At 38.9% G+C, this 26,178-nt stretch overlaps 1 protein-coding gene across 1 annotated transcript in view; it reads right to left on the bottom strand.

The window, feature by feature from the left end:
• Positions 1-25,807, bottom strand: part of LOC149544111 (putative anion transporter 3, chloroplastic) — a 103,288-nt gene extending 77,481 nt beyond the window's left edge. Inside the window, exon 1 of the mRNA XM_089798693.1 lies at positions 24,934-25,807. Within this exon, the coding sequence (XP_089654819.1) occupies positions 24,934-25,473 (540 nt within the window). The 5' untranslated portion in view covers positions 25,474-25,807. The remainder of the gene's footprint in view (positions 1-24,933) is intronic.
• Between the last annotated feature and the right edge of the window lie 371 nt (positions 25,808-26,178).

Raw genomic sequence — 26,178 nt, 5'->3', positions numbered from 1 at the left:
CTTCAGATTGGTTTGCCCGGTCCAAAATTTCTTGCAATTCAACTGTAGAATCAACCTCCTTTTGTTAACTCTTTTGAATTCGTTGCTTTAACCATTCTGGAATGGGTATACTCTGGTCTCCTGGGATCACCAACTGTTCTTTCCTTTGGACTACTTGAAAGTTGATCTCCTCTTCACCTCCTAGACTATCCATCATCACTTCGGGCACTGTAACTTTAACAATTGGAATCTGTATTTCTGTTGAAGGAGCTTCTTCCTCTTCTGGACTAGCCTCAACCTCCATCATTTCTCACTCTATGATTGCAACAAGATTTTCTTCTGTAGCTCTATCTTGATCTCTTCCTCTCCCTTGCACTGATTCTCCATAGGCATTTATGCTCAATCTATCATGTAATGGCCTGGCCAAATTTTCTTCTCGCTCAAATCTCCTTATGCTTGTCTCTACTTCCTACCTTTCCAATGTTTCTATCTCTTGAACACTGGGAGTACGACTCAGAGAAGAGGGAACATTTCCAAAATTCCAATTCTTTTCTTAGACATTTGTTCCACTCTTGGGACGCTTTTCTCAAGCTACCTCTTTCTCCTTCCAAGTTCCTACACCTTCTGATGGAGTTCCTTTCTTCGATACTCCCTTCACATATTTGCCCTAGTCGTTCATCCCTAAGTGGTCGATGACCAATCATGTGAATCATTTGTTGGTGCAACTAGTTTTTCAAGCTTACGTGAATCCACCACCTTGTAAAATCCAAGACGGGCTTTGAAAGAGCTTCCACATCTGTAACCTCTTTCTTTTTCCAATCATATGGTTGAACTATCATTTCTGAATTGAATCCTTTTCACATCACATTTGAATCCTCCTCCATCTAATCTAGAACCTAGAATATGTTGCATGCACTGATAATGCTCAATGACAGTCTTGAATGCATCATCTTTCTAATCTTGTGCTCATCTACAACATTTGCCCAAAATCCTCAAGGTGAACTTTATGTTGGTTCTTTGATCCTGCTATTGATGTGATCTTGTTGTAGAGATCAAAATCAAACCTTTTGGAATAAAGTGGAAGACAGAAGACGTGGAGCTCATCTGATGATCTCTTTGCTGCCTTCGGACATGGGCACTTCTCAATTTTTCCTTCTCCTATGGAAATTGAGAATTGCAATCCCAACTTCCTCTTCCCTTTTTGAATCTTGTCATAGACTATGAGTTGCCAAGTTAGTTCCAACAAGACCATCTTATTTGTTGGGTACCTCGAAAGTTTGTATGGCTCCATGGAAAATCTCTAAACTCAAATGTATGAAAAGGTGGGAAATTGGATGAACCAAGTGTCATAGTCCACCAACTTCAATTGCACCAATTGATAATCTCATATGCAACTTCTTTTGAAAGGTCCTCATTATGCAAATGGCAAAGGCGTCATTAACCCTTACATAATCATCCTTGGAATATAAATGCAACTGTGGGTAGCATTCATCAACTTTCAAGTGTTAGATTTTGCTCCCAATCGGTCCTTTGCATCTCAGTCCATCATAATTCATCCTTCGTGCTAGCATATAGATGAAGTGAGAGCTCATATAAAACTTTCTTGTGTGCTCTAGATTCATCAATTGTTCATTCAGGTTATCACTTATGAGTCCAGCCCAATCTATCTTGTCACCTTCCTTACCACTTGCTCAATGAAGTACCACATCCAAGATTCAAATCTATAGGAATGAGACATGCCAAAAATGTGACTAAGCATCATGATCATGTCGCTATACTCCCACTATAAGTCAAGCCATACTAGTTCCTTAAGAATCTTGGAATGATGTGATCTATTCCTTTTTAACCATCTCTTGTTAATTATCTCTTCAGAGAACTGAATTCCAACAGTGTAGATTCTAAGTGCCTGCTCCTATGTTTTTGTCACCATTCTCGAGTGTGAAGGAATCCCAAATGCTTCAGATATGAATGCCAGAGAAAAATCTGCGAGAGTATTTTGCTATGAATCCTTAAATGTTCCATCCCTGGGATTGTAGTGTTTGGCACATTCCACGATCAACTTTGGATGCTGAAAGGGAGGAGGGAAACCAACTGTAGCAACAATTCCACTTCTAACGATTCTGGTAGCTAGGTGCATAGGACAATGGTTGTTGTATCCAAACATTGTCTGATTGAATTCTTTCAAATCAAAGCCACTAAGGCTTGTATCTCCAATTTTTGCCCACTTCAACATGATTTTGGATTCAAGATACAATCCTTTACTTTCATTCTTTATTAATTGTCCTCGCATTTCTCCTATTCCTTGAGATTTTGCCATTCTTCCTTCTTGCAAAACAAAAAATGTTCATATGTATGAATATGGAAAAGCACAAAAAACTGGAATAATTCCTCCTCAAGACGAAGATTTTGGAACTTTGTCAAGATTTCTAGATACTTCTCCTCAAAATTCACTTTTCATGCTTTTCTCAAGAAACTTGCAAATTTCTCCAACTCATTGAAAAAGTTCTTTTCTGATGAAGTTTGGAATATCCTCCTTCACGAATTCCAAGAAAATTTCTTTCCTCTCTCCTCAACGATCTTGAAATTTTCTTTGAAAATCTTCCTTCCAAACTCTCTAAATTTTGCTCTTGCTCTTAATTCGTTCTTCAACTTTGTGTTTGTGAGAGAAAGAATGAAATGGTTTGATTATATAAGCCATCCTTCTAAAAAGGTTGTCATGAAAGCTATAGGCTAATATAGACAGTTGCTTTACTTAGTCACCCACATTCCAATTTTTGTGCCACTTGTCATTGCTTTTCTCCTGCTTCTCAAAAAGTTGCCACTTTGATGGTCTTAGACTTCACGATGAAGTTAAGTCCTAATTCGTCCAATTTTGATTTTTTTTGGGATTTAATTAATTAATATTATTTAAAAATCAATATTTAATTAATTTTCATGATTGAATGCCAAAAATCAATTTTTCCTTTCAAGTTCTTCCAATATTTTATTTTTGGGATTATTTTCAAAAAAATTATCAATATTTAATTCTTTATGTAGATCCAAAAATAAACACTTGTGTTCTTAAAAAGTCATTTCTCAATTTTCCCAAATTTGAATGCAATCAGACTTTATTTTCCATCCTTGAAGAATTTTCCCAACTTTTGCTTTTTCAATTTTCGCTTTTTCACAATCTCTAGACTTGATTTTCCACGAGATTTTTTTTTTTTTTTTTAATTTTCAAGTTTGGGATTTTTCCGAATTCCAAAAATTTTCAACATTTTGCAATTCTCCCAAACCTTCTAATTTTCCAATTTTTTTCCCATTTGGATTTTGCAATTTTCACACTTTCAAGTTTTCACAATGTTTTAGGTTTTCAAGTTTCCTCACTATCCAGAATTTTTCAAATTTCAAAATTTTCCATTTTGTCCTGAATTTTCCAAGTTATCAATTTTTTGCTTGAACAATTTTCACTTTTTGAAATTTTCTCAAATTTTTTTTTATATCCCGAGATATTTCAATTTTTCCATTTGTAGATTTTGGAATTTCCACAATATTTTGGATTTTCACTTTTTCTCACTATCGTGGATTCCAGAACTTCCAAATTTTCTCAGATTTTCCCAAAATTTTGGAAAAAAAATTTGCAATTCCTTGGTGCTCGACAATTTGGAAGAGGTGGAAATTTTCATCACCATGGATTATAGCAATCGCAAATAAAATCCATAATGTCTCCGAAAGTGTGCTCCAATACGCAAGGAGCGAGATTTCAAGTGTCTCATAAATTTTAATTCATGGGAGATATTCCATGATATAGCAAACTATGCACTCAACAATGGAAACTCGACGAAGTTTTATTGGATTGTGAATTCCATCCGAAATGGAAATTCCATGAAGGATCCAAAACTATGCCCCAATGTGTGAGGAGAGCGTACATTGGATGGACCCAAGGAATTGAATCTTTTAAAAGTTTTCCTTAATACGCAAGAAAATGCATTCCTAATTTTGCAGAATGCAGAGTTGGAGATCATTGTGGATATTTCATGTTTGACCATTCCCTACTGAGCGTTGACTCACAAACTGCAAAGTATGGAGAGCATTGTTTTAAGGTTGTCATGGATTTTATCCGCACCGGACAAAATCCATGAGGGCGAAATTGCACTCCACAAAATTGGGTGAGCACATTGTGAATGCAATGATGGAATCTGCTCGCTTGGACAAAATCCTTGAGGAAGGTGGAAACGCACTCCACAAATTGAGGAGGGCGCAGTTTTGAGAACATCGTGGATTTTGTGAGGTTTGACCCTCCTCCATCCTCATTGACTTGCACCCTGATTTCATAGGATTCCACCGTGGACAGCCTTACTTACCTTGGGCCTGCGAATGAAAGGGGGGTCCCATTGAATGGGCGGGAGTGTCACGTGCGATCACAACATATTAGGTCAGTTCAATCCAACAGAAGCTACAACATTAACACAATTGAGTGTTTTAGTTGTGACATGTTTGGTCATTTTCCATCACAATGTCCAAACAGAAGAATCGAGGAAAGCAATAGCCTCTGCAAAAGCTCGAATGAATCAATTTGCAACCAAGTTTGAGAGAGAGTTATAAATGGTTTCATGTCTTCCAAAGAATGCTTAGTGTGTAGACAATGCGGTTTCTAGGCATATGGCATCAGCCCAAGTCTTAGAGAATAGGATTCTACAGATCAAGTTGAGCTTGGCGATCATGCCAAGTATGATAGTAAAGATTGTTTATTACCAATCTTAGGAAGAAATTGCTTTCAGTTTTAATGATGGAAGTTAAAGTCTATGCAATTGAATTCATGGATCAGCAAGTCCTTATCAAAAGAAAAGGATCTAGCCTAGATATTGCACAAGTAATAGGGATTAGAGAAGCAATCTTTACAAATTATAGTGTGAACAAATTAAAACAGCAATGATGAGTAACATCATGGATTTAGAACCTTCTAGCTTCCAGGAAGCTATAGAACAGCAAGTCTAGTGGCATGCCATGGTGGAGTACACCTCTATAATGATATTCAATGACTGGGATTGATACATAAGTAAATTTTGAGGTCGAGGTGGCTCTATAATATCAAGCAGACTACAGATGGCATTTTGAAAATTACAAAGCAAGGTTGTGGAGAGAGGGTTTTCCCAAAAGGGGGAAGTGGAATATGCAAATATTTTTGCTATGAACGCCAAATAAACTTCCATTGAAACAGTTATGTCTTTACTTCATAGGCTGTAAATACATCAAATGGATGTTAATACAACTTTTTTAAATGTTCTCAACAAATAAGTGTATATGCATTTTAAGACTGTCAAGCGTTTGGGTTAGGTTGAGGTGACTTGCTGGAAGGATCCTCAGGAGTGGCCTGTGGGTGGCTCTGATGTGGATCGTGCCTTTCTTTCTAAAGCTTTGGGGAATAGGTTTTGTAGCTCCCTTAATGGGAGGGACATTCTGGCTTGGAGTCCTAGCCGAAAAGGTAAATTTATTGTGGCTCAAGGCTATGCTATACTTGACAGGAACTTACATGGTCCAGCTGAAGTGCACTGGTGGAAGAAGGTTTGGAGCAACTTTTCTCGGCCCAAATGTAATTTTTCCTTATGGCTGTTGGCTCAGAAGAAATGCCTCACTTGGGAGAATCTTTGCAAACGAGGTTTTCAAGGACCTTCTGTTTGCTTCCTTTGTTTGCACAATGAGGAGTGTATCTCCCACTTATTTTTTCTTTGCCCTTTTTCCAAAGAGATATGGCATAGATGGTGGGAGGCTTGGTCTCATGGTTGTATTCATGCTACCTCTCTTATTGATTTTTGGGAAAGCTTGGGCAGACCTCCAGCGAAGACTTCTTTCTTGCAGGTTGCCGGGACGGTGTTGTGAGGTTTTCACACCATCGCCCCAAAATTTTGGGGACCCCCTTTTTCTTGATTGCCTTGGCAAATTTTTTTTTGAAGTTGTCCAAAAAGTTTAGATTTAGAAAATTTTACGCCTTGGACGTTGGGCCAATAGAGATGTGGTTAGATTTTATTTTTTCCACCCGGTCTTAACTCGATTTTCCAGACCTAGTAATTTTATCCTTAGGCCGAACAAATTTAAATGACGATATTTTTTTTCAATGGTTAGAACCATACTTGGCGAGATAAAATTTAAAATTTTAATTTTAGACTTAGACAGTTTTATTTTGGAAATTGGATGTAATCGTATAATCTTAAGCATTTTCAAAATGAATTTTTTTTTAGATTTAATTGTTTTGAAAAATCTTAAACTTTTTGGTGAAAAGGAAAACTTTGTGATAGTGAAATTAAATTGGAAAATCGACTTTGAATGCTAGTAAAATGGTTTGTTTTGAAAAAAAAAAATTAAGATTGTATTGCAAAATAAAAAATGGATTAAATTGTAAAATTGCCTTGAAGATTTTAAAAAATATTTAAAATGATTGGTAAATTAAAATTGAAAATTTAATTTTAGCTTGCTAAATCCGATTTTAAATGATATTTTAATGACTAAAATGTCATTAAATGAAAAAAATTTAACATCTCCAAGGCTTTCTTAATTTTATTTTGCAATTTTTGGTCCTAACCGGCAATTAAATGTGCAAATTTCACTATGGGCAAAATTAATTTTGGTTTGGCATTTAAATTGGGACCATTAATGAGACACTAATTTAATTGTCTTCTCCTATAGGTGCTAGTTGGCCAGCTTGGAGGAGTAAAGGGAAATTGGTATAAGAGGGCTCTTCCTTCTCTCATTTCTTCATTCCATCACAGCCTTCTTCTATGTTTGGCGATTTTGCAAGAAGCAGCTTTCTTCTTTGTTGGGCGATTTCTCTTGCAAGGAGCAGTTTCTACAGTGGCGATTTTTCTCTTGGAGGACAATTTCAGATTTGGCTTTTTCTATTGGAGCAGATTTTTATTGCTTGGCACCATTCTTCTTCCTTTGATTTGGACAAATTTCTGCCCTAAATGAGTTGAGGAGCAAATCTGAATACTTTCCTTTTGCTTAGCGATTTTAAGAAGTCTGATTTTTCTTGCTAAGGCTGTGGTTTCAATTTCAGATCTGGGCAATTTCTTTTGGTAGAGGACACATGATTGAAGGTCTTATTTTTTGGGCAAATGTGAGCAGTTTCAAAGAGATCAAAATTCTGATTTTTTTGCAAGGAGGTTTGAATTTTCTAAGGTCTGATCTGAACTTGAGGAAGGCCCGGCTATTGGTAAAGACAAAATTAAGATAAAATTCTACTCATCTTAGAGGTGAAGATTGGTTTGAAGGTGGATTCCACTCCTTGTTCTTACTTGGTTTTGTTTCCCTTATGTTCTTCTTGCATTCATCATCCACCACTTCATCATCCCATCTATAGGTTGAAGTTTGGAGAGATAAGTGTAAATTTCATGATAGGACACTTGGCGAGGCAGAAATAAGCTAGACCACCCTAGGTTGAAGTTGGGAGATATAAGTGTAGTCCATCCTAAGGTAATGAAGAGGCAGAAATAAGTGGTAGTCCCACCCCTAGGTTGAAGGTTGGAGATTGATAGTGTAGAGATAGGACATGGCAAGGCAGAAATAAACTAGATTCCATCGATAGAAAGAAGGTTGGAGATCGATAAGTGTAGTCCATATCATTTAGAATGAAAGGGCATAAATAAGTGTTTAGGATGGTAGATGTTAATGCAAGCAAGAACCCAAAGGGAATGAATACTAAAAAAGACAACGAAGACATGATGTCTAAGACCACCTTCTACTCGAAAGTGAGGCAAATAAGTGATACTAATATCGGTACAGTGAACATGATACAATTAAAGGACGGATTGAAGGAAGGTCAATCCCCCATGGCAAAAAAGATCTACAAAAATGGAATTGTACACGTGGCGGCTTTCCCTCCTACCTTGCCTTGTCCAGAATTGGTAATGGAATATGCATCCCAATTTGATTTGGTTAGTAAGTCCATCATATTTGATGAAGGGAATAGAGTGTTGGCCAACATCGACGGACAAGTAATCGAAGAAGCATTTAACATCCCTCAGTACAAAAGCATGACAGTAGTAATGATGTAGCAGGTGGTCAAGTCATTTCAAGATAACCAAGAGGCTTATTTCATTCATCTAAAGCAAGATTGGCTACACGAAAGCAAGAAAGGAGTTACCAGATCATCAAGGCTCACCGTGTCAGACTTCAAATCGAAGTATGGCGACCTCATTGTGCTTCTCAGCCGGATCATGGGCCTAGCTCAAAGTATGCAATTTGAAAACTGGATGAAATTCTTTATTGATGAAATTGAAAAAGGAAAAGGAAGATTCAATTGGGCTAGGATCATAAGCAAGAATCTAGAATTGCAACTTAGGACCGTGCAAAATCAAAAGCAATTCTACATGGCGTCCTATCTGTTCTATTTGATTGCAAGGTTGTATGAAAATCTAGGACATAAAGCCTTGGGAGTAATTGGTAATGGACCAGGTGCATGAATGCTATCCACAACTTCACTTGGACAACAACAAAGACTATAAGATATTTTGTGACACCTTTGCCATGAAAACGGTAAGGATATTGCAAAGGACACCTACTAAGAGACTCTCCGTGGAAGCAAAAGCAAAAGTCAAGAAGTATGGAAGTTGGTTCATCCAATTTTCGCAATTCACTTATATTAGAGTAGCAGGAAGCACAGTATGTCCCAAGAGACTTCCAAGGTACCCACCCAACAAGGTAGTTTTGATGGAGTTGGCTAGGCAACTTGAGCATTATGACAAAATGATGAAACTTAAAGGTGAGACAGGCATCACCTTCTCATTTGGAATTGGCAATGATAGTTGCCCCAATCCTGTCGCCTTTGTAGCTGCGGAGAAAGAATTAGAATGGTATCATCTAGCATGGTATAGAGCAAGGCAAGGATTTGATCCTAATGGTCTTATCAAGGCATCTCATGGAAATACATTCATACATGTTCCTACTATAGAAGATTTATGTAGAAGATTTATCGGCCAATGCACAAGATGACTTTCACGTGAGGAAGCTAGCTTTCTCAAGATTGTCAGTGAACATGATGAGGGCAATCAAATGGAGAGGCCTTGATATTCCCAATCAATTGGAGGATGATAAAAATGTGTTGAGAGAAGATTATAATACAGTGGAGGGAACAGAGTTGAATCCAGTAGATTGGAATGATCACCAAGATCCTTCCTTGGAGGCAATTACAAGAGCAGTTGATTTGCACACCAAGTCGTGGTACAATGGGAAGTTGAGGAAATTACAAAGTCAAAGGGTACACCTTACTTATGAGAAGATGAAGCCAAAGGAAGGTCCAACAGCATCAGTCGGACAGAGGGGTGAAGGAGGTAGCCAGCAACAAGGAATAGTTAGAAGCAAGAAGAGAGGTTTGGAGGGTGAAAAGGGTAAAGAATATTAGGAACCTCTAGCAAAGAGACAAAATGCAACGCTATCAAGGGAAAGTATAATTGAGGCTAGAGGTCAAGAAGATAACACAAGTGAACAAGGGACCACGGTAGAGGTGAGCTCTGATTCAGAATCAAGTGGTTACAGTGATAGCACTGGGTATTCCCCTCTCTCAAAGAACCAACATGGAGAAGATATGATAGTCACTAGTGAAGAAGAAGATAGGCCAATTGATATTGAGGAAATAAGCCAGGTGCCCGAGGCTGTTGGTGATGCTTTGCTAGTTGAACCGAATCCAGATTTGGGGAGATGCATTGCACCACTATGGTTAACGCAAATGCTTATGCCAAGAGGCAAGGTAGTGACTGTCCGAACAGTTGAAGACATCCAAGGATTAGTAGAAAAGGGCGATAGTGAGAACCAGAGACAAATTGCAAAAACAATGACAAAGGTGATTAGGAGCAACAGCGATGGTCACCAAAAGGTTCAGATTGCTATACCAATGGTTAACAAGGCGTTGGACGAAATTGCAGCTCAAGAATACAAGATAGTAGAGCATAACTTGGGAAGAAACACGAATGACATGGAATGTGAGGAGATCCAGGAGGGCATAGTGTTAATTAGAGAAAGGTTGAGGAAGGAAAATGAAAAGATCATAAAGTTGGAGGCTGAGAACAAGTATTGGAGAGATTGTCAGCCTATCCAACAGTTGCACCAGGCAGCCCTTCCTCAAGACAATGGGAGCAACATAGAAGAGATATCAGCTCAGCTGCGTGAAGTTAAGGATTGGATCCATGATACAATCCAAGACGAGCAAAACTTCTTGCCTTCCTTTGTCTTGACATTCAGGTCATTAGTGGCTATTAGAGATAAATTTAGAACATTTGAAGGTGAATGGAAGGATTTCCTTCCAGTCAAGGATTTAGCTATTCCTAGGCTACAGGCATTCATTGAGCTACCAGAGATATATTTGGAAAGAGCCAAGTTGGTAGACGAAGGAGGATTAAGTATGGTGGAGTCTTGGTTTGTTGCCTTGACAATCAGATCAAGAATACTTGAGGAGGTACAGAACAAGATTGCACAGCACAGCCCAAGCATTGACACTTCATTGCAACCACGATGAGCGATGTTGGGGCTACACTTGATTTTGAAGATATCAAAGAGGAGAGCATCAATGAGACAGAATTTGGGTAGAGATTGGATGAGTTGGGGAAGGTTGCCATCAAGAAGAAACATTTGGGCACCCTCGCCTCCCTCAGTGCCTTTATCGGATACGCGAAAGAATATGAGAAGGATCATAAGTAAACACTGCAAGCAGCGAGCAACATGATGAATTCAGCTGAACTCAAGATGAAACATACACCTTGCCCTCCCATGAAAGAAGTCAACGACAAGCTAGCCAAGTTCATCACTTTGGCTAAAGAGTTGAAAGAAAAGGGTAGAACTATATTAGTAGATCATTTGATGTAAGCCCAAGTGGCAAATTCCCCTTTTTCTTGGGTAGGGTAGGTGTCTGATTCTGATTGGCTACCATTTTGGTGCCTTCTCATTGGTTGCCACTTTTCCTTTTTTTCATTGGTCCATTGATGAGGTGGCATCTTCTCATTGGCCGATGGGGTGGCAACCCTAATTAGGGTTTCTAGGATTCAATCTGGATTGTTGGTTTTGCCTCTTTATCTCTACCGTCGGTTGTAAATTTTGGCCTCTATATAAGGCCATTTGCTCTCATTTGTAAAGGGTTGAAGAAAATTGTTGCTCGAGATAATGCCAAAATCATTTTTCTTTCTTGTTGTGGTGACTTACATGGTGATTAAGAACTTTTGGTGTTATTGCATGGTTTCTACTTCCAATAGTTAGAATAAGATTTTCTTTGAAGTTGCTAAAGTAGATTTCATTTCAATAAGGTTGTTAAGTAGAGATAAAAGTAGACGGATGGTTGCATGGTAGTACTAGTGGATGTTTGATAGGGATCTATAACTAGGCCACTAGCATCCTAGCGACTTGTTGGGAAGCCTTGTGTGGTAAACTAGTTCCTTTCCCTTGAATCATTGCATCTATGGAGGTAGAGTCGCTAATAAACTTTCATTAGATTCGATCCCCATCCATTTGCTAATCTTTCATTCATAGTAGTAGGAGTAGAATAGCGAGTAGTTGAGTAGTCGAATTTCATTCTAGAAAGTTAGGAAAGTAAAAATCATTAGAAGCATTATTGCCTCCTCCTCGTGCAATCAACATTATCTGGCACTCACCCTCCATCACCATCACCATCTCCATCAACATCATCTAGAACTCATACAAAACCATCGTCACCATCATCCTACGTGGTTATCGGCAAATCACATCGATATACTGAGTTAGTATCCATAGGTGTAAGAAACAATGGAGTTTTGCTTATGACTTCATGAGTATTAACTTTTCAAGAGAGGAATTGAGGATTTGATATTCCTTATCAGGTGTTCAATTGCTATATGTTATGTATTGGTACAAAATTGACCTCAACAAACGGTTGGGCCGATCTTCATTCTCTAGAATCTTAGGTTGGAAAGGAACTGCAGAATTTTCTATGACTCCAAATTAGGAAGTTCTCAATTGTGGAAGATAATTCTTAGTAGGCTTCAAGAGATTACTTTTGCAAAGTGTGATATGTCTGAAACTATAGATCCTAGTGATCAAGTTATTGTGAGGAACCTAAACCTATGGGATAACAGTCGGGGATGCTCTCTTGGAAAAAGACCTCACTATGGTAAGCAACAAGTTTGTCAGGGTGGGAGGTGGACTCCTCCGGCTGGGATCTTGAAGATTAATACAGACGGTTCCTCTCGGGGGAACCCAAGCCATGCTGGTATTGGGGCTATAGCTAGAGGTAATGATGGTGGTGCGATTTTTCTCTTCTCTGTTTACAAGGGCTGACATTCTAATAATCTGATGGAGGCCCTTGCTATTAAGATTGTTGTTGAGAGAGGATGCTCTCTAGGATGGAAGAAGATCATCTATGAGTCTGATTCTCAAATTGTTGTGGATATGCTGAATAACCAGAGTTTGGAGGATGTTAGTTGGCAACTTGCCTCTTTGACCAGACAAATTCTAAGTCTTTGTAGTTCCTTGGACTATGTCTCCTTTCGTCATATCCCTCGCGAATGGAACAGAGTGGCGGATTGTTTGGCAAAGTGGGCTTCAGAGAATGTGGTTCGGTGGGATATTAGTGGTAGGGATGAGTTACCTTCTGAGTATTGTGAGATCATTGAGCAGCTGATATTGGAAGATAGGAATATGTCGTGACGTTGTGGGCCTTTGGCCTTTGCTCTGTAATTTGGTTTTGATTGAATAAATTTTTACCCCCATTTTTCAAGAAAAAAAAACAAATAAGTGTATATAAAGCAGCCTCAATGCTTTGAGATAAATGCAACGAAATCCCATGTTTGTAGGCTTAGAAAAGTCTTGTATGGACTCAAACAAGCACTCAGAACATGGTATTCAAGAATAGATGAATATATGCTAAGTTTGGGCTTAAGCAAAAGTAAAGCAAATGCTAGTTTTGAGTATGTATTTGTTGGGACAGATTTGCATATTTTCATACTATACATAGATTGTTTGATTTATAATAGGCACCAAGAAGCTCATTGCAGGGTACAAGGCAAATTTATCTGTTGAGTATAAGGCAGCAAACAGCAATGGCACTAAGCACAACATAGGTAGAGTATATGGCAGCTAGTACCTCTAGTTGTTAGGCCATTTGGCTTTGCAAGTTACTTGCAAAGTTATTTGATTAGAAGTTAGATCCCACAATCATTTATTACAAATATCACTCCATCAAAGACAATGTTGAGAAGAAAGCAGTTAAGCTCCAAAAAAATTCATAGAAAAACAGATAGTTGACATAGTTACACCAACTTGGTGGACAAGGGGATGGGGGAACGAGGGGACAAGTTTCTAGGACGGGGGGGCAAAGGGGCCTCAATCTGGGGATGGCGGGGGGACGGCAGTAGGGGACGGGAGGTATATAGTATATACTAAGCATATGATAGTTTAAATGCTAATTATAAAAAGATGTATACCAATATAAGACATAAATATGAAGTATAAGTTCATCAAGACTGCTATTGCTAGTTTAGTTTTACATTGCATTGAACATTGAACATTGAAAAATGATTCATAAACAATAAAAGAGATCTCACTTTTAACTTCTAACTTGTACCAAATAAATTAAATAATTAAGCAAATTCAAAAGTCATAGATATCTATTATCAATTTAGCAAAAGTATGAGTATCATTATCTTATCAATCATTCAATGGCATTGTAAACTTAGTTACATCAAGTAGCATCAACCATGATATGATCACAATGTTCAATGTTTCAACTTTCAAACTTCAAATATCCAAGTCTCAAGTACAAACTACAAAATCAAAATACAAAATATGAAGTACTCATAGCCCAAGGGCCGCCAAAATGAAGTAGAGGCTACCTAGAGACCTCTAATCATCCATGTCAACCTGAGGCTTAGGCTCAACAAACTTTGTAATGTGCCCCTCTTCGCGCTAGGCCTTACTAGCGCCTTGTTGGTCTATCTCCCCATCCGGATAGGCTAACGGCATTGATCTTGAGGATGCCAGCCAGTCACAAGAGTTTATTTGGTTTCGTTGGGGAAATATTTAAGTGGATGAACTTTTCTATAGTTAAGTCACTTTATTTGGATTTATAAAATTACTTTATGACTTAAAGTCATTTTATAACAAAAGTAACTTAAGTGACTAGAAGACGAGAAATGGCTTTTATCCCACATTGCCTAGTTATTTGTACTTCCCCTCATATCGAGGCTATAAAAGCAATGAGCTTCCTTGGGATTGTCACCATAAAATATAATATTATGCAAATGAAAGGTTGCTAAAATGTGATTGGTTACTCTTGAGGACGAAACCCCTCGAGACAGTTGATAAGTTGGACTTAGCCCCAGCATCTCATTGAAAGTTTTGCTCAGAGTCAGGCAAGAAGTTGGCAAGATAAATCGAGCTTCAGTTGGCTCCATTTTCAAAAGTAAGTCTGCTAACATTTCTAAGCATTTGGAAGCCTTGGTCATAACTGGAAAGTAATCACAATATCTTTTGCCACAATACGTTTAGACATCAGGGATCAGTTAGCAATCAGTTTGAATAACTAAGACATCATTGGAGGTAGTATTCGCTATTGTATCAGTTTGGGGTTGATAGTAGAAAACTGAGGGTCAGAAAGGCGGCATTAGGAGTATATACGTCAGTTATATTCAGTGTAACACGGGGACGCATCCCCCCCCAAATTTGGGCCGTCTCGGAGATGGGGACATCCCCGAGACGAGGGGACGGTGTCTCGGCGTTTCGGGGCAGCGCCACTGCCGTCGGAGATGGTGAGACGTCTCCGAGACGGGGAGACGTCTCCGAGACGGGTGCGGGGGGACGCCAAGGAGTCTCCTTTGTTGTGGGGGGATGCCTGGACGTCTCCCGCAGCAAGCAAAAAAGACACATAAAAAATAAAAAAGTTGAACTCATTTTTAAAATGTTTTAATGTTTCTTATTTATTGTATTGGATTGTGGGGCCTATCCATTCCTCCTCCCATCCATTCCTCCTCCTTTGTTTAAAACCCTTCTATTCTTCATTTTGATTCACATTTGCATTTCTCATTGTTTGCAACAGCAAGAAGAAGAAGAGTGAAGAGCTGAGATAAGGGTTTGTGCAAGAGTGAAGAAAGTGTTTGCAAGTGAAAAAGGAAAGCCTAGGAGCAAGAAGAAGAAGAGGAGGATGGTTCCGGGTTTACCGAATCTTGTTGGAGTTTTTAAAGCAAAAGGTAGGGTTTCTAACGTATTTGTATGATTTTGAAATGCATGTTTATGAATGTTTTTGTTTGTTTAAACGACCTCTATTATCTCTGGACTCTTTGAAATGTCTATTTTCGACACTGTTTAAACCGATGACTTCTACTCTCTTTAAACTATATTTGGGGGATTTATTTATATTATTATTATTAAACAATAAGCCTTGCCTATTTCAATTTTTTGTTCTTTGGTTCTAACTTGTTTCATTTTATTATGGTTATGATTATCATTTATAAATTATAAATTTCAATAATAGATTAAGATTCTTGATGTTTTAGTTTTACAGTTTTTTAATTTAGCTTTATTAATTTTTGTTTTTTCATTTTGTGAAATGCAGTGTCACAATGAATACTCATAGTGATGATGAGATGGAATTTCATTCAGATAGTGGCAGTGAATCAGAATATGAGCCTGAGCCTGAGGTTGGGGTTGAGGATGATGATGACATTGTTGAGAGGGGTGACTATGAGAGTGACATTGCGATTCTGGTTGGGCCAAATCAGCAAGGGGCCCAAACTAGTTCCACTTCCATGGGTATTGGTTTTATACTATCTGGTACTCCATCTACTGATTGCCCCTCCCCAGCTTTGGCACAGTGGGCTAGGGGTAAGTTTGATCCAAAATCTCCTTTAAAACAATTTGCCACTAGAATAACAAGCGGACAAGGAACAGGTGGCACAAGAAAGTGGAGATGCAATATTTGTGATAAAGATTGGTATGGTAGCATCACTAGAGTAATGTACACTTCCTCTTTTGGACAGGTAAAGGTGTCCAACCATGTAAATTTTTGACTGAATCCAAAAACTTGAAGATTAGAATTGAATTCAACAAGCTTTGGGGAGTTCCAGAGGACTTGGGCCTTTCAGTGCCTACTACTTTGGCTAGTAGGCAACAGATTCAGACTATACAAGAGGTACATGAGCAACAAATACAAGGGCAACAACACCGACGCATGTCTTCTTCTAGACCACAACATAGAGCTTCATCTACTTCATTGCTAGGGGCAGCCTCCGCACCTTCCTCTACTTATAGCTCTATAGATGTAGCAGCAGCTGAGACAAAGCAAGGGGAAACGCAAGGCACAGTCTAGTGACAACAACCCTATAGTAGAATTGTTTGCAGCCCAGACGAGAGAGAAGTTAGATGCATGCATTGGGAGAATGTTATTTGCCAATAGCGTTCCACTTCACATTGCTCGGTCTCCTTATTTTAAGGAGGCATTTCAGAAAGTAGCAAAGGCGGGATTACCATCATATGTGCCACCAAGTGAGCACAAATTAAGGACTAAAATCTTGGATGATGAGTATGCCAAGATTAGTGAGTCCATGGAGACCATGAGGGCTGTTTGGCAGGAATCGGGGTGCAGCATTGTCATGGATGGGTGGACGGACATTAGACACCGTCCACTCATCAATGTCATAGTCACATGTACAGAGGGCCCATTCTTTCTTAGGGTGGTTGATTGTTCAGGGCATCGAAAAGATGCTGATTTTCAGTTTCAGATTCTTCAAGAAGCCATTGAGGAGATTGGGCCACAAAATGTGGTCCAAGTAGTGATAGATGCAGCTCATGTGTGCAGAGTTGTAGGGACGCTTATTGAGGCCACATATCGGCATATTTGGTGGACTCCTTGTTGTCTGCATGCTATGAACAATGCTCTAAAGGACATGGGGAAGATTAGTTGGATAAAGGGAGTGGTGAGTGATGCTAGAGATGTGCAAATGTATATCTGCAACCACCACACCTCACATGCACTATTTAGGAGCTTCGCCAACAAGGAGTTCCTCAACCCAGTTGAGACACGATATGCATCATATTTCATTATCTTGGAGAGAATGCTTGAGTTGCAGGAGCCATTGCAACTAATGGTTATGACGAATGAATAGAATAGGTGGGATGGTTCCAGATCAGAGCAGGGGATGAGAGTGAAGGATATAGTTAAGAGTGATGTATTTTAGAGCGATGCAAAATACATTGTCTCTATTATTAGGCCAGTCTTCGAGGTGATCAGGTATGGAGATGGGGATGCGCCCACACTTGGAGAGGTGTATGAGTGCATTGATTCTATGCTTGGGCAGATGAGGGCAGTTATGTGAGAGAAGGACCCCACATTAGCCTTCTACAATGATCACATTTGGCCTATTATTCAACATAGATGGGACAAACTTAACACACCCTTACACATGGGTGCATATGCATTGAATCCGAGGTGGTACATGACCAGGCCTGGTAGAGTTACACCACTTCGCGATGATGAGGTGATTTATATTATATAACACTTTAAGACTTAAATTCTTATCATTTTATAAATTAAAATCATTTACATTATTAGTATCTTGATTCTTCTATATGCTAATAATTTGTACTTTTTAAATTTTTTCAAGTGAAGGAAGGGTTCTTCAAGTGCATAGATAGGATGTATGACCCTGAGACAGCAGCTAAGGTTCGCATTGAGTGGACCAAATTTGCTACTCTTAGGGGTTACAAACAAGCGGCAAAGGTGGATATCAAGACTATGGCACAAGAGGATCCCATTTTGTGGTGGTCAGCTTATGGACCGAAATCTACAACAACCACACTAGCTATTTGTTTGCTGTCCCAAGTACTTAGTTCCTCAACTTTTAACTTTTCATTGTTCATTGTTCAATGATCATTGTTCAACTTCTAATTCCCGAGTCTTACATTGGCCAATTATTTTTCATCTCAGGTTTCTACTTCCTCAGCTTCTGAGAGGAATTGGTCTACATATAGCTTCATCCACTCTCTTAAGAGGAATAGACTTACCTCTCAAAGAGCAGAGAAGCTAGTGGCTGTACACAGTGTGTTGCGTATCAATGACAGCACCACAAGTGTGTACAAGGAAAGCCCAGCATCACGATGGGATGTAGAGCTTTAGGAGCCATCGCAGATTGATGAGGAGAAGGCTTTAGATCCAGCCACATGGCTAGTTGGTGTTCCCTTTTCAGCTCTTGATCTTGTAGAGACTGATAGTTCCAGTGGCGATGAGGTTCAACCTCCAGGGGATGATCATTGATCATTGATTTGGCATTTTGATTTGGACTCTTGGAGACTTGTAGCTTTTGTTTGCATTATATACTTATTTTGATATCATGATTCATGGTACATGATACTTATTGTAATCATCTTTATGTCATGAGTCATGATTCATATGGTCATTGATTACTATTAGATAGTAGAGTCTAGATACTCATACTATTGATCTAAAGACTGATATATAGACTAATATTTATTATTTTTTGATGTTCAATGTTCAATGTTCATTGTTTGTTTGTTATAACTTATTTGATCATGAATCATGACATTTATAACTTATTTGATCATGAATCATGACGTTCTAGTTGAAAACTTCAGTGCAATGTTCAATGTTTAAGTTTTTTACATCTGTGTATCTTATATTGTATAATTGTAGTACATCTTTTCATAACTAGCATTTTAAGTATCATATGTATAGTATATGCACCCCTGCTCCCTCCGCCACCCCCCCGTCCCCCGCGGCCGTCCCCCCACTGTCCCAAAATCAAGGCTCCTCTGTCCCCCCGTCTCAGAAACTTGTCCCCCCCGTCCCCCCATCTCCCAGGGCGATGTAACTATGGTTATATTAGTACCTGATTTGGATTGAGATCTCCAGTGATAGAAAACATATGTTTTCTTCCTTCAACATGGACATGCCTATTAGTTGAGAGGGGCATGTGATAATGTCTGTAGAAAGCATTGACTCTCTATCACCCGTGGGCAGTGTAACAAAGTCATATGGTGACTGGCAACTGATTTCGGAGTGCAATAAGGGGCCTCGGCAACGGTATACCAAGACCACGTCTCAACTGAGGGATCGAACAAGCTCTTCCAGGAAGGTCGGGTTGTCTACTAGTGTAAGGGCAGTCGAAACAACGGTCATCAGGAAGGGGTCACGTGATCAACAAAATTCCTCACTCCTAGAATCCAGGTTCCATTATTATGTTGATTCACATTCAGTTATACTGAACATATATCTATTGCTTGCACTTCCTAGTATCATTGTGTGTAGTTTACAAATATTTTTGTTATATGCACTCACTTGGTTAAAACACATGAAGAAGTCTAATACATGATTCGATATGCCTTAGGAGTTGTTCTATGATTTTTTTGAACTATTATTCTCAACTTTCACACTATTGGCTCCACTCTCCACGTTTATTTTGCATTTTGATCAGTCACTTCCATTGCTCTTCGGGTTTGGGATATTACAAACTCATCCTCCAAACTCTCGACCTCTTCAAGGGTAAGAGCCACAAGGAGAATACCCACCAACCCTGCATCAAAAGTATCTGCATCCTCGTCAACCTATGAGGGCTCCTCTGGCTCTACATCCCATCATGTTGCAGGGCTCTCCATGTACACACGGGTCTTGCGATCTTTGATACCCAAGGCACAATATTCAACCACTAGCTTCTCTACTTTCTCAGAGATAAGTTTTTTCCTCTTAAGAGAGTCGATGAAGCTATAAGTAGACCAATTCCTCTCAGAAGTTGAAAAACTAGATACCTAAGGTAGGAATCAAATGACTAGTATGAGAATCAAAAAATTGAAAATGAAATTCATGACTAAAACTAAAAAGTGAAATTGAAAGTGAAAAGTAAAGGTTCTAAAGTTGAAAAACAAGAAACTTGAGACAAGAGACGGATGGCTAGTGTGGTAGTTGTTGATTTGGGTCCATGACAATTCCACCACAAATAGGATCCTCTTGTGCCATTTGTTATTATATCGGCCTTTGCTCTAGCTGGATAGCCTCTAAGAGTAGCAAAATTTAGTCCACTCGGTGCAAACCTTCCCTGCTGTCTCAATGTCATACATCCTATCAATGCACTTGAAGAATCCTTCCTTCACCTAAAATTCAAGTTTTAAAATCAGCAAATTGAAAAATTAAAATATTCATAAGTGCAAGTGTACTAAATTGATAATAGATTACCTCATCATCATTTAGTGGTGTAACTCTCTCACGCCTAGGCATGTACCATTTCAGATTCAATGCATAAGTATCCATGTGTAAAGGAGTGTTGAGGTTGTCCCATTTACGTTGAACAATAGGCCAAATAGGCTCAGTGTAAAATGTTAAACTAGGTTCCCTCTCTCGCACAATTGCCCTCATCTAGCTAAGCATAGCATCAATGCACTCGTACACCTCTTCAAGAGTAATTGCATCCCCATCCCCATATTTGATGACCTGGAAAAGTGGAGTGATAAAAGAGACAATGTATTATGCATCACTCCAAAATAAATCGCACTTCACTATCTCCTTCACCCTCATCCCCTACTCTGTCCTAGACCCATCCGACCTATTCCATTCAATTGTCATAACCATGAATTGCATTGGTTCCTGCAACTCAATCATTCTCTCTGAAAGAATGAAGTAGGATGCATATCATCTCTCAACCGATTTCAGAAACTCCTTCCTTGCGAAGTTCCTGAAAAGGGCATGTGATGTATGGTGATTGTAGATAAACATCTATACATCTCTAGCATCGCTCACTACTCCCTTAATGCAAGAAATCTTCCCCATGTCCTTTAATGCATTGTTCATGGCATGCACACAACATGGAGTACACCAAATATGTCTGTAAGCTATCTCAACAAGTCTCCTTGCAGCTCTACACACAAGTGATGCATCTGTCACTACTCGGACCACATTTTGTGGCCCAACCTCCTCAATAGCATCCCGAAGTATATTAAACTGAAAATCATTATCCTTTTAATGCCTTGAACAAGCAATAGCCCTGAAAAAAATGGCCCCTCTGTGCATGTAATGAAGATATTGTTGAGTGGACAGTTCCTAATGTTCGTCCACCCATCCTTGATGATGTAGAAACCATACTCTTCCCAAATACGCCTCAAGTTATCCTTCTCTAAAGCAATCTTGGCATACTCTTTATTCAAGACTGTAGTCTGCAATTTGTGCTCACCTAGTGGCACAAATGACTGTCCTCCTCCCCTTTCCACCAACTACATCATCTCCTTATAATAAAGAAACTGTGTCACATGAAGAGGTATGCCATTGGAAAAAAAGAAATCTACCAATGGCCTCCTCTATCTCCTCTCTCAAGTGGGCATTAAATAAATCAGTAATTGGGTTACTTTCATATGACACCTTTCTTTTCCTCGTGCTTCAAGCAATAGCACTAGATGTAGAAGAAGACCCAGTAGGTCTCTACTATGGTCTACCCCTTGGACTAGGAGTAGAAAAATGTGGCTGCCCCTCCTCATAAGCCCGCTGAAGACTTTGAACTTGTTGCCTACAAGTCAAGGTGGTAGGTACCTCAACTCCCAAGTCATCTAGAACGCCCCAAAGCTTGGTGAACTGAATTATGTAATGCAAATTTTTTGTTTCCATCAAGAACTTGCATGGACCCACAACTTTTCTTGTCCAAAAGAGGAAATGTGCATTCACTCTAGTGATGCTCCCAAACCATTATGTCTTACATATGTTACATTTTCACTTCCTTGTACCACCACTTGTAGTTGTTCGTGCCGTTATCCTTGTTGCAAACTGTTTGAGGGGAGATTTAGGATCATAACTACCCCTAGCCCACTTTGCCAAAAGAGTGAAGAGGCAATTTGTAGCTAGTGGACTGGGTGGCCAACTATTTGTTAATTATGAATCCGTTTCTTCATTCTCTTCATCATGCTCAACCTCAGGGTTATAATCTTCTTGGCTGCTATCACTATGAGAATGGACCTCTATATCCATCTCATCATCATTGTGATTTGACCCACTTGAGTCATTACCTTGGGAGCTCATTTTGACACTACATTTCACACAATGAAAAAAATATAAAATAAATAAATGCTTTCAACCTATGCCCTTCTTCCATATCATAAGTTTTTGAAGTAAAATTAAAGCAAAAAAATAATTGGAAATGAAACAAGAAAATTCTACCAAAAATCTAGAAATGAAATTCAACTGAGAACTAAAAGCTACAAACTAGAAACAAAAAACAATGATCTTGACTTGCACAATAAAAAATAAATAAATAAACCATGAAAAATACCACCTTTTGCTTCACAAATCTCTTGAACAAGCTGAAAAATCTTACTTCTCTTCTTCTTGCCCCTTCCTCCTCTTTGCCTTCCACGCACTCTCTTCACTCAAATAATCACCCTTCTATGACCTCTTTACTCTTCTTCTTCTTGTTGTTGCAAAAATTAGATAACCATGAAATGAATAGAAATGAGAAAATATAGAGATAAATGGGCTCTCAACCTCTAAATGGGCCTCACATACCCTAGGGTTAGCAAACAATAAAAAACAACATAACAAAATCTTTTAAATGTTTTCTCATTGCATTTTTTTATGTGCCAAAAAGGGGGGACGGTCGGCCATCCCTAGTTGGGTCGAGGGAGCACTCCCATCCCCAAGTCCCCGAATGGGGACGCGGGGATGCCCCCCTCCGAGTGGCAAGTTGATGGCACCGCTAGAGACACGGGAACGTCATCCCCCCATCCTAGGTGCGCCACCGAAAAATGACAAGGACGCGTCCCCATGTTACTATGGTAATTAGTCATCATGATTGGAATTTCTAACACCAAGAAATATCTCAAAAATGAGGGGGCATCCCTGATTTCTGCTTTTATTTGGCTCCAAGGCAGGGACATTTTGTCCCTGTTCCCAAGCTCCTGAAAAATTTCCCATTTCCCATTTCCAAGTACCCAGGTAAAAAAGCCCCAAGGCTCGCCAGGTGCAATGGTTACACCAATAGGCATTATAGAAGGAGAGGAACACTAGAGGTAATATCGAAAAGTAAACCAAGCAGATTTCTCATATAAGGGAGGTATGCCATGTCTTGTTCTAGAAAAGTGAACTTTTAATGGACATGAAAAAAAAGTCAATTGAAGAGGCGAGCTATTTCAAGTACAGTATATGATCAAGTTCTTATCTGAGATCAAAGGCCAAATAGAATCTGATCAGCTAAAGCCAGGAATATGGCAAGGGAACAGTGAGTGGATTTTGCAACGCCAGGCCATAAAACTAAGGGCAGGATCCCATAAAAGGAACTACTGCTCATATCTTACTATCCCAGGGATTTCACAAGAGCCACAAATTAGAAAAAAGAGAAATATTCCAAGATCTGTAATTTTTTGGACAGGACTTTTTATGGCACTTAAGAAGGTACCTGAAAGTTTTCCCTACCTGCTAAGATATTTTAGGAAAAGTTGCCTGTAGACATGGGTTATGTATACTGGTGCAGAGATGGGAAGAGTATTAGATGAGAGGAAATAAATAAGAATAGGGCTAATATTATATAAATGTAATCACCAAATTTTTGGGTATGCTGGACATGGCTATGGACCTCACTGTCTATTGGAGTTTCACTGTAACTACACTTTTAGGTTTTGCTTTTTGCCAAATGGCGGTCTCCATGCAATGCATTTTTCTCCGACTTATTTAACAGTAATAGAATATTGTCTAAAAATTTGTAAGATGTGATAAGCTCAAGTGGTAAATAAATTAAACTTTCATAATGGAGATCCATGTTAAGATCCCCAAGAAACATGTTGCATTGGTGGAGCCAAGCCCAAAGCACAAGATCAATGAATTGAATAAACTAGCATATCATCTAAGTATAGCTGTATCATTGGAGCTAACTTGATGGAAGAAAATAACCCTCAATTTATGGCAGATAAGCCAAAGATCATCGTCCAATGAGATTTTAAACCTATCAAAAAAGTATATTGAATGTGAATTCTTCAAAGAAAGAGTTTCATACTTTACAAGTTCATCTTCCACTGTACCAATGTATTGCTATTTCCTCCAAACTTTCACTACAATTTTTCTCCTAAGCTCTCCTCCACAAAAAAATTGTTAGGTATGCTAGTCTTCTGAAAGAATAAAGAAAATGACAAAATGTCCAATGAGGAAGGATTTCTTCAATTTTTGGAACGTTTTGTCATTTTAAGGCCAGTTTAGAAACGCCTGTTGTAGAGAAGGGCATCAATGTCAAATGAAAACCACAACCCTACTATGTATTCAAATTAAACTCCTGCTGCTTTATGTCATAAATCCTGCATTATTAATGACGTCAAATTATTTATATTATAAATCAATGATCCATCAATGCATGGTGTAAACCAGTGTATAACTTCAGTGGCTATAGTTCGCTCTCCTCTGATGAAACTTGGGAGAACATTTGATCCTACTAATGGACAACTGAAACTGTCCTTCCAAATTGAAAAATAAGCTGGAACCATGGACTTCTATTTTTCTGCTTGCTTTCGAGTAAATTCCATTCGGTAAAACGGCTAAGAATGTTTCAACTTATCTTTTGTGCCAGTCGGTTCACTTCTTTTCTAACTAGTTTCTCTATAACATTAGGTGAATGACTTAAGATTTCGGTAGGACATCTACGAAAGGTTTTCAAGCTAATTGCAATATCATTTTTACACCACATTATCAATGGGAAATCAAATGTGATGTTCAATTACTGCCTAGCCTAGTGATGCAAATAAGTTATTGCATCTTAATGAATATAATAAGTTCTGTACCATGCTGATGGCCCTAGCAGGGTTTCTGGTTAAGTGCACATATTCAATATAATACAATGTTATGATTTCATTCCATTTTCTAAATGTTTTCTCCTTTAAAGAAGAAAGGATAAATGACAAGCAATTGAGAATTACTCATATCCTCACTCCCGACCCTCACCCCCATGACAACTAAACAAGCTTAAGTATGGACACTTTTAAAGGAACACCAACCTGAACAACTCCAGAGAATGAAGTGCTCCAACCATAAGTAGATGACAGAGGCACGATGGCAACAGACATCACCACTCTGTCAGCATTACAGAGTCCCAATGCCAGTGCCAGCATTGCAACAACCTTCACTCTCTCTGAAGTAATAAATTCCACCAGTCCTGATGACTGTGAGGCTCCTGAGACTGCGCCCAGCTTACTCATTGATTCGGGAAGTCCTTCATCTGCTCCAGAAACCATTTGAGCCCTAATCTTCAGGAGTTTGCTCAATCCATTTGTATTATTCCTGTTTTGGGTTCTTGAATCTATAATCAAATCACTAACCTCGCTGAATTTTCTAAAGTCTGTACTAATCCTATATTGGGTTCTTGAATTTCTCGTCGAACCAATGCATTTGTGCACTTTCTGGGAGAAATGTAAGCGCCCACGTCTTGCCAGGCTGGCAAAATAGTGGAAGGATTGGCTGGTCCGCAGTGTAGAACTGCCTTGAAGTTTCTGAAATGGCGGTCTCCTATCCATCAAAGTACAGGTGCAGCCCACCATTGATGAATAATGTTAGGATAAAATATAAGGCAGGTGGGTATCGAAGAGACCTTAAGTTTCTATTGAGAAGACTAATCAGATGGAATAAATACTTGAAACTGATTTACATATGTACCCAAGAGCATATCCGGGCTCTTATCTACACTTGTACTCGGGTTACAGTATTTTGTGTACAAAGTAAGAATAGATTTCTTCATTTGCGTTAACAGCAGACAATGCATAGATGTTCTGGTATACACAGAAACCATGCGCTGAGCAGGATGGTGTGATGCGACCATTTTTCACGTTCCAATTAGGTATGTGGACTGTAGCAGGGAAGTCGTCTTAATTCTCTAATGAAATCTTGGGCCCGACTAATATATAAAAATTGTTATTTTACTCTTCCCTTATCTAAAACAGGCCACAAAGCATTTTCGAAGAACATTCATTCCACAATTTTATACCATTCAAAAATCTTTTATGGAGAAGCCTTCCAAAATAGAGATCATTTTCCCAAGCGTCGAAAGCAGCTTAAAACTTAAAAATTTAAAAATTAAAGCCCGACAAATGATGATGTGACAAAGGAGGCCTCCCTCTCTTATATCGAAGGCCTCCTAATGAAACTTTGAAGGTCCTTAAAAAGTTCATTTGACGTTGCTTTAAGCTCATCTATATTCTTATTAAGAATTGCATCTCTTGATTTCTTTCTCAACTCCGAAGTCTAGA

The sequence above is a fragment of the Cupressus sempervirens genome, chromosome 8, assembly GCF_028749045.1.
Source record: "Cupressus sempervirens isolate cs-2001-9-10 chromosome 8, ASM2874904v1, whole genome shotgun sequence".
Classification (NCBI taxonomy): domain Eukaryota; kingdom Viridiplantae; phylum Streptophyta; class Pinopsida; order Cupressales; family Cupressaceae; genus Cupressus; species Cupressus sempervirens.
The sequence above is the reverse complement of the archived record's forward strand: the minus strand, read 5'-3'. Positions and strand labels throughout refer to the sequence as shown.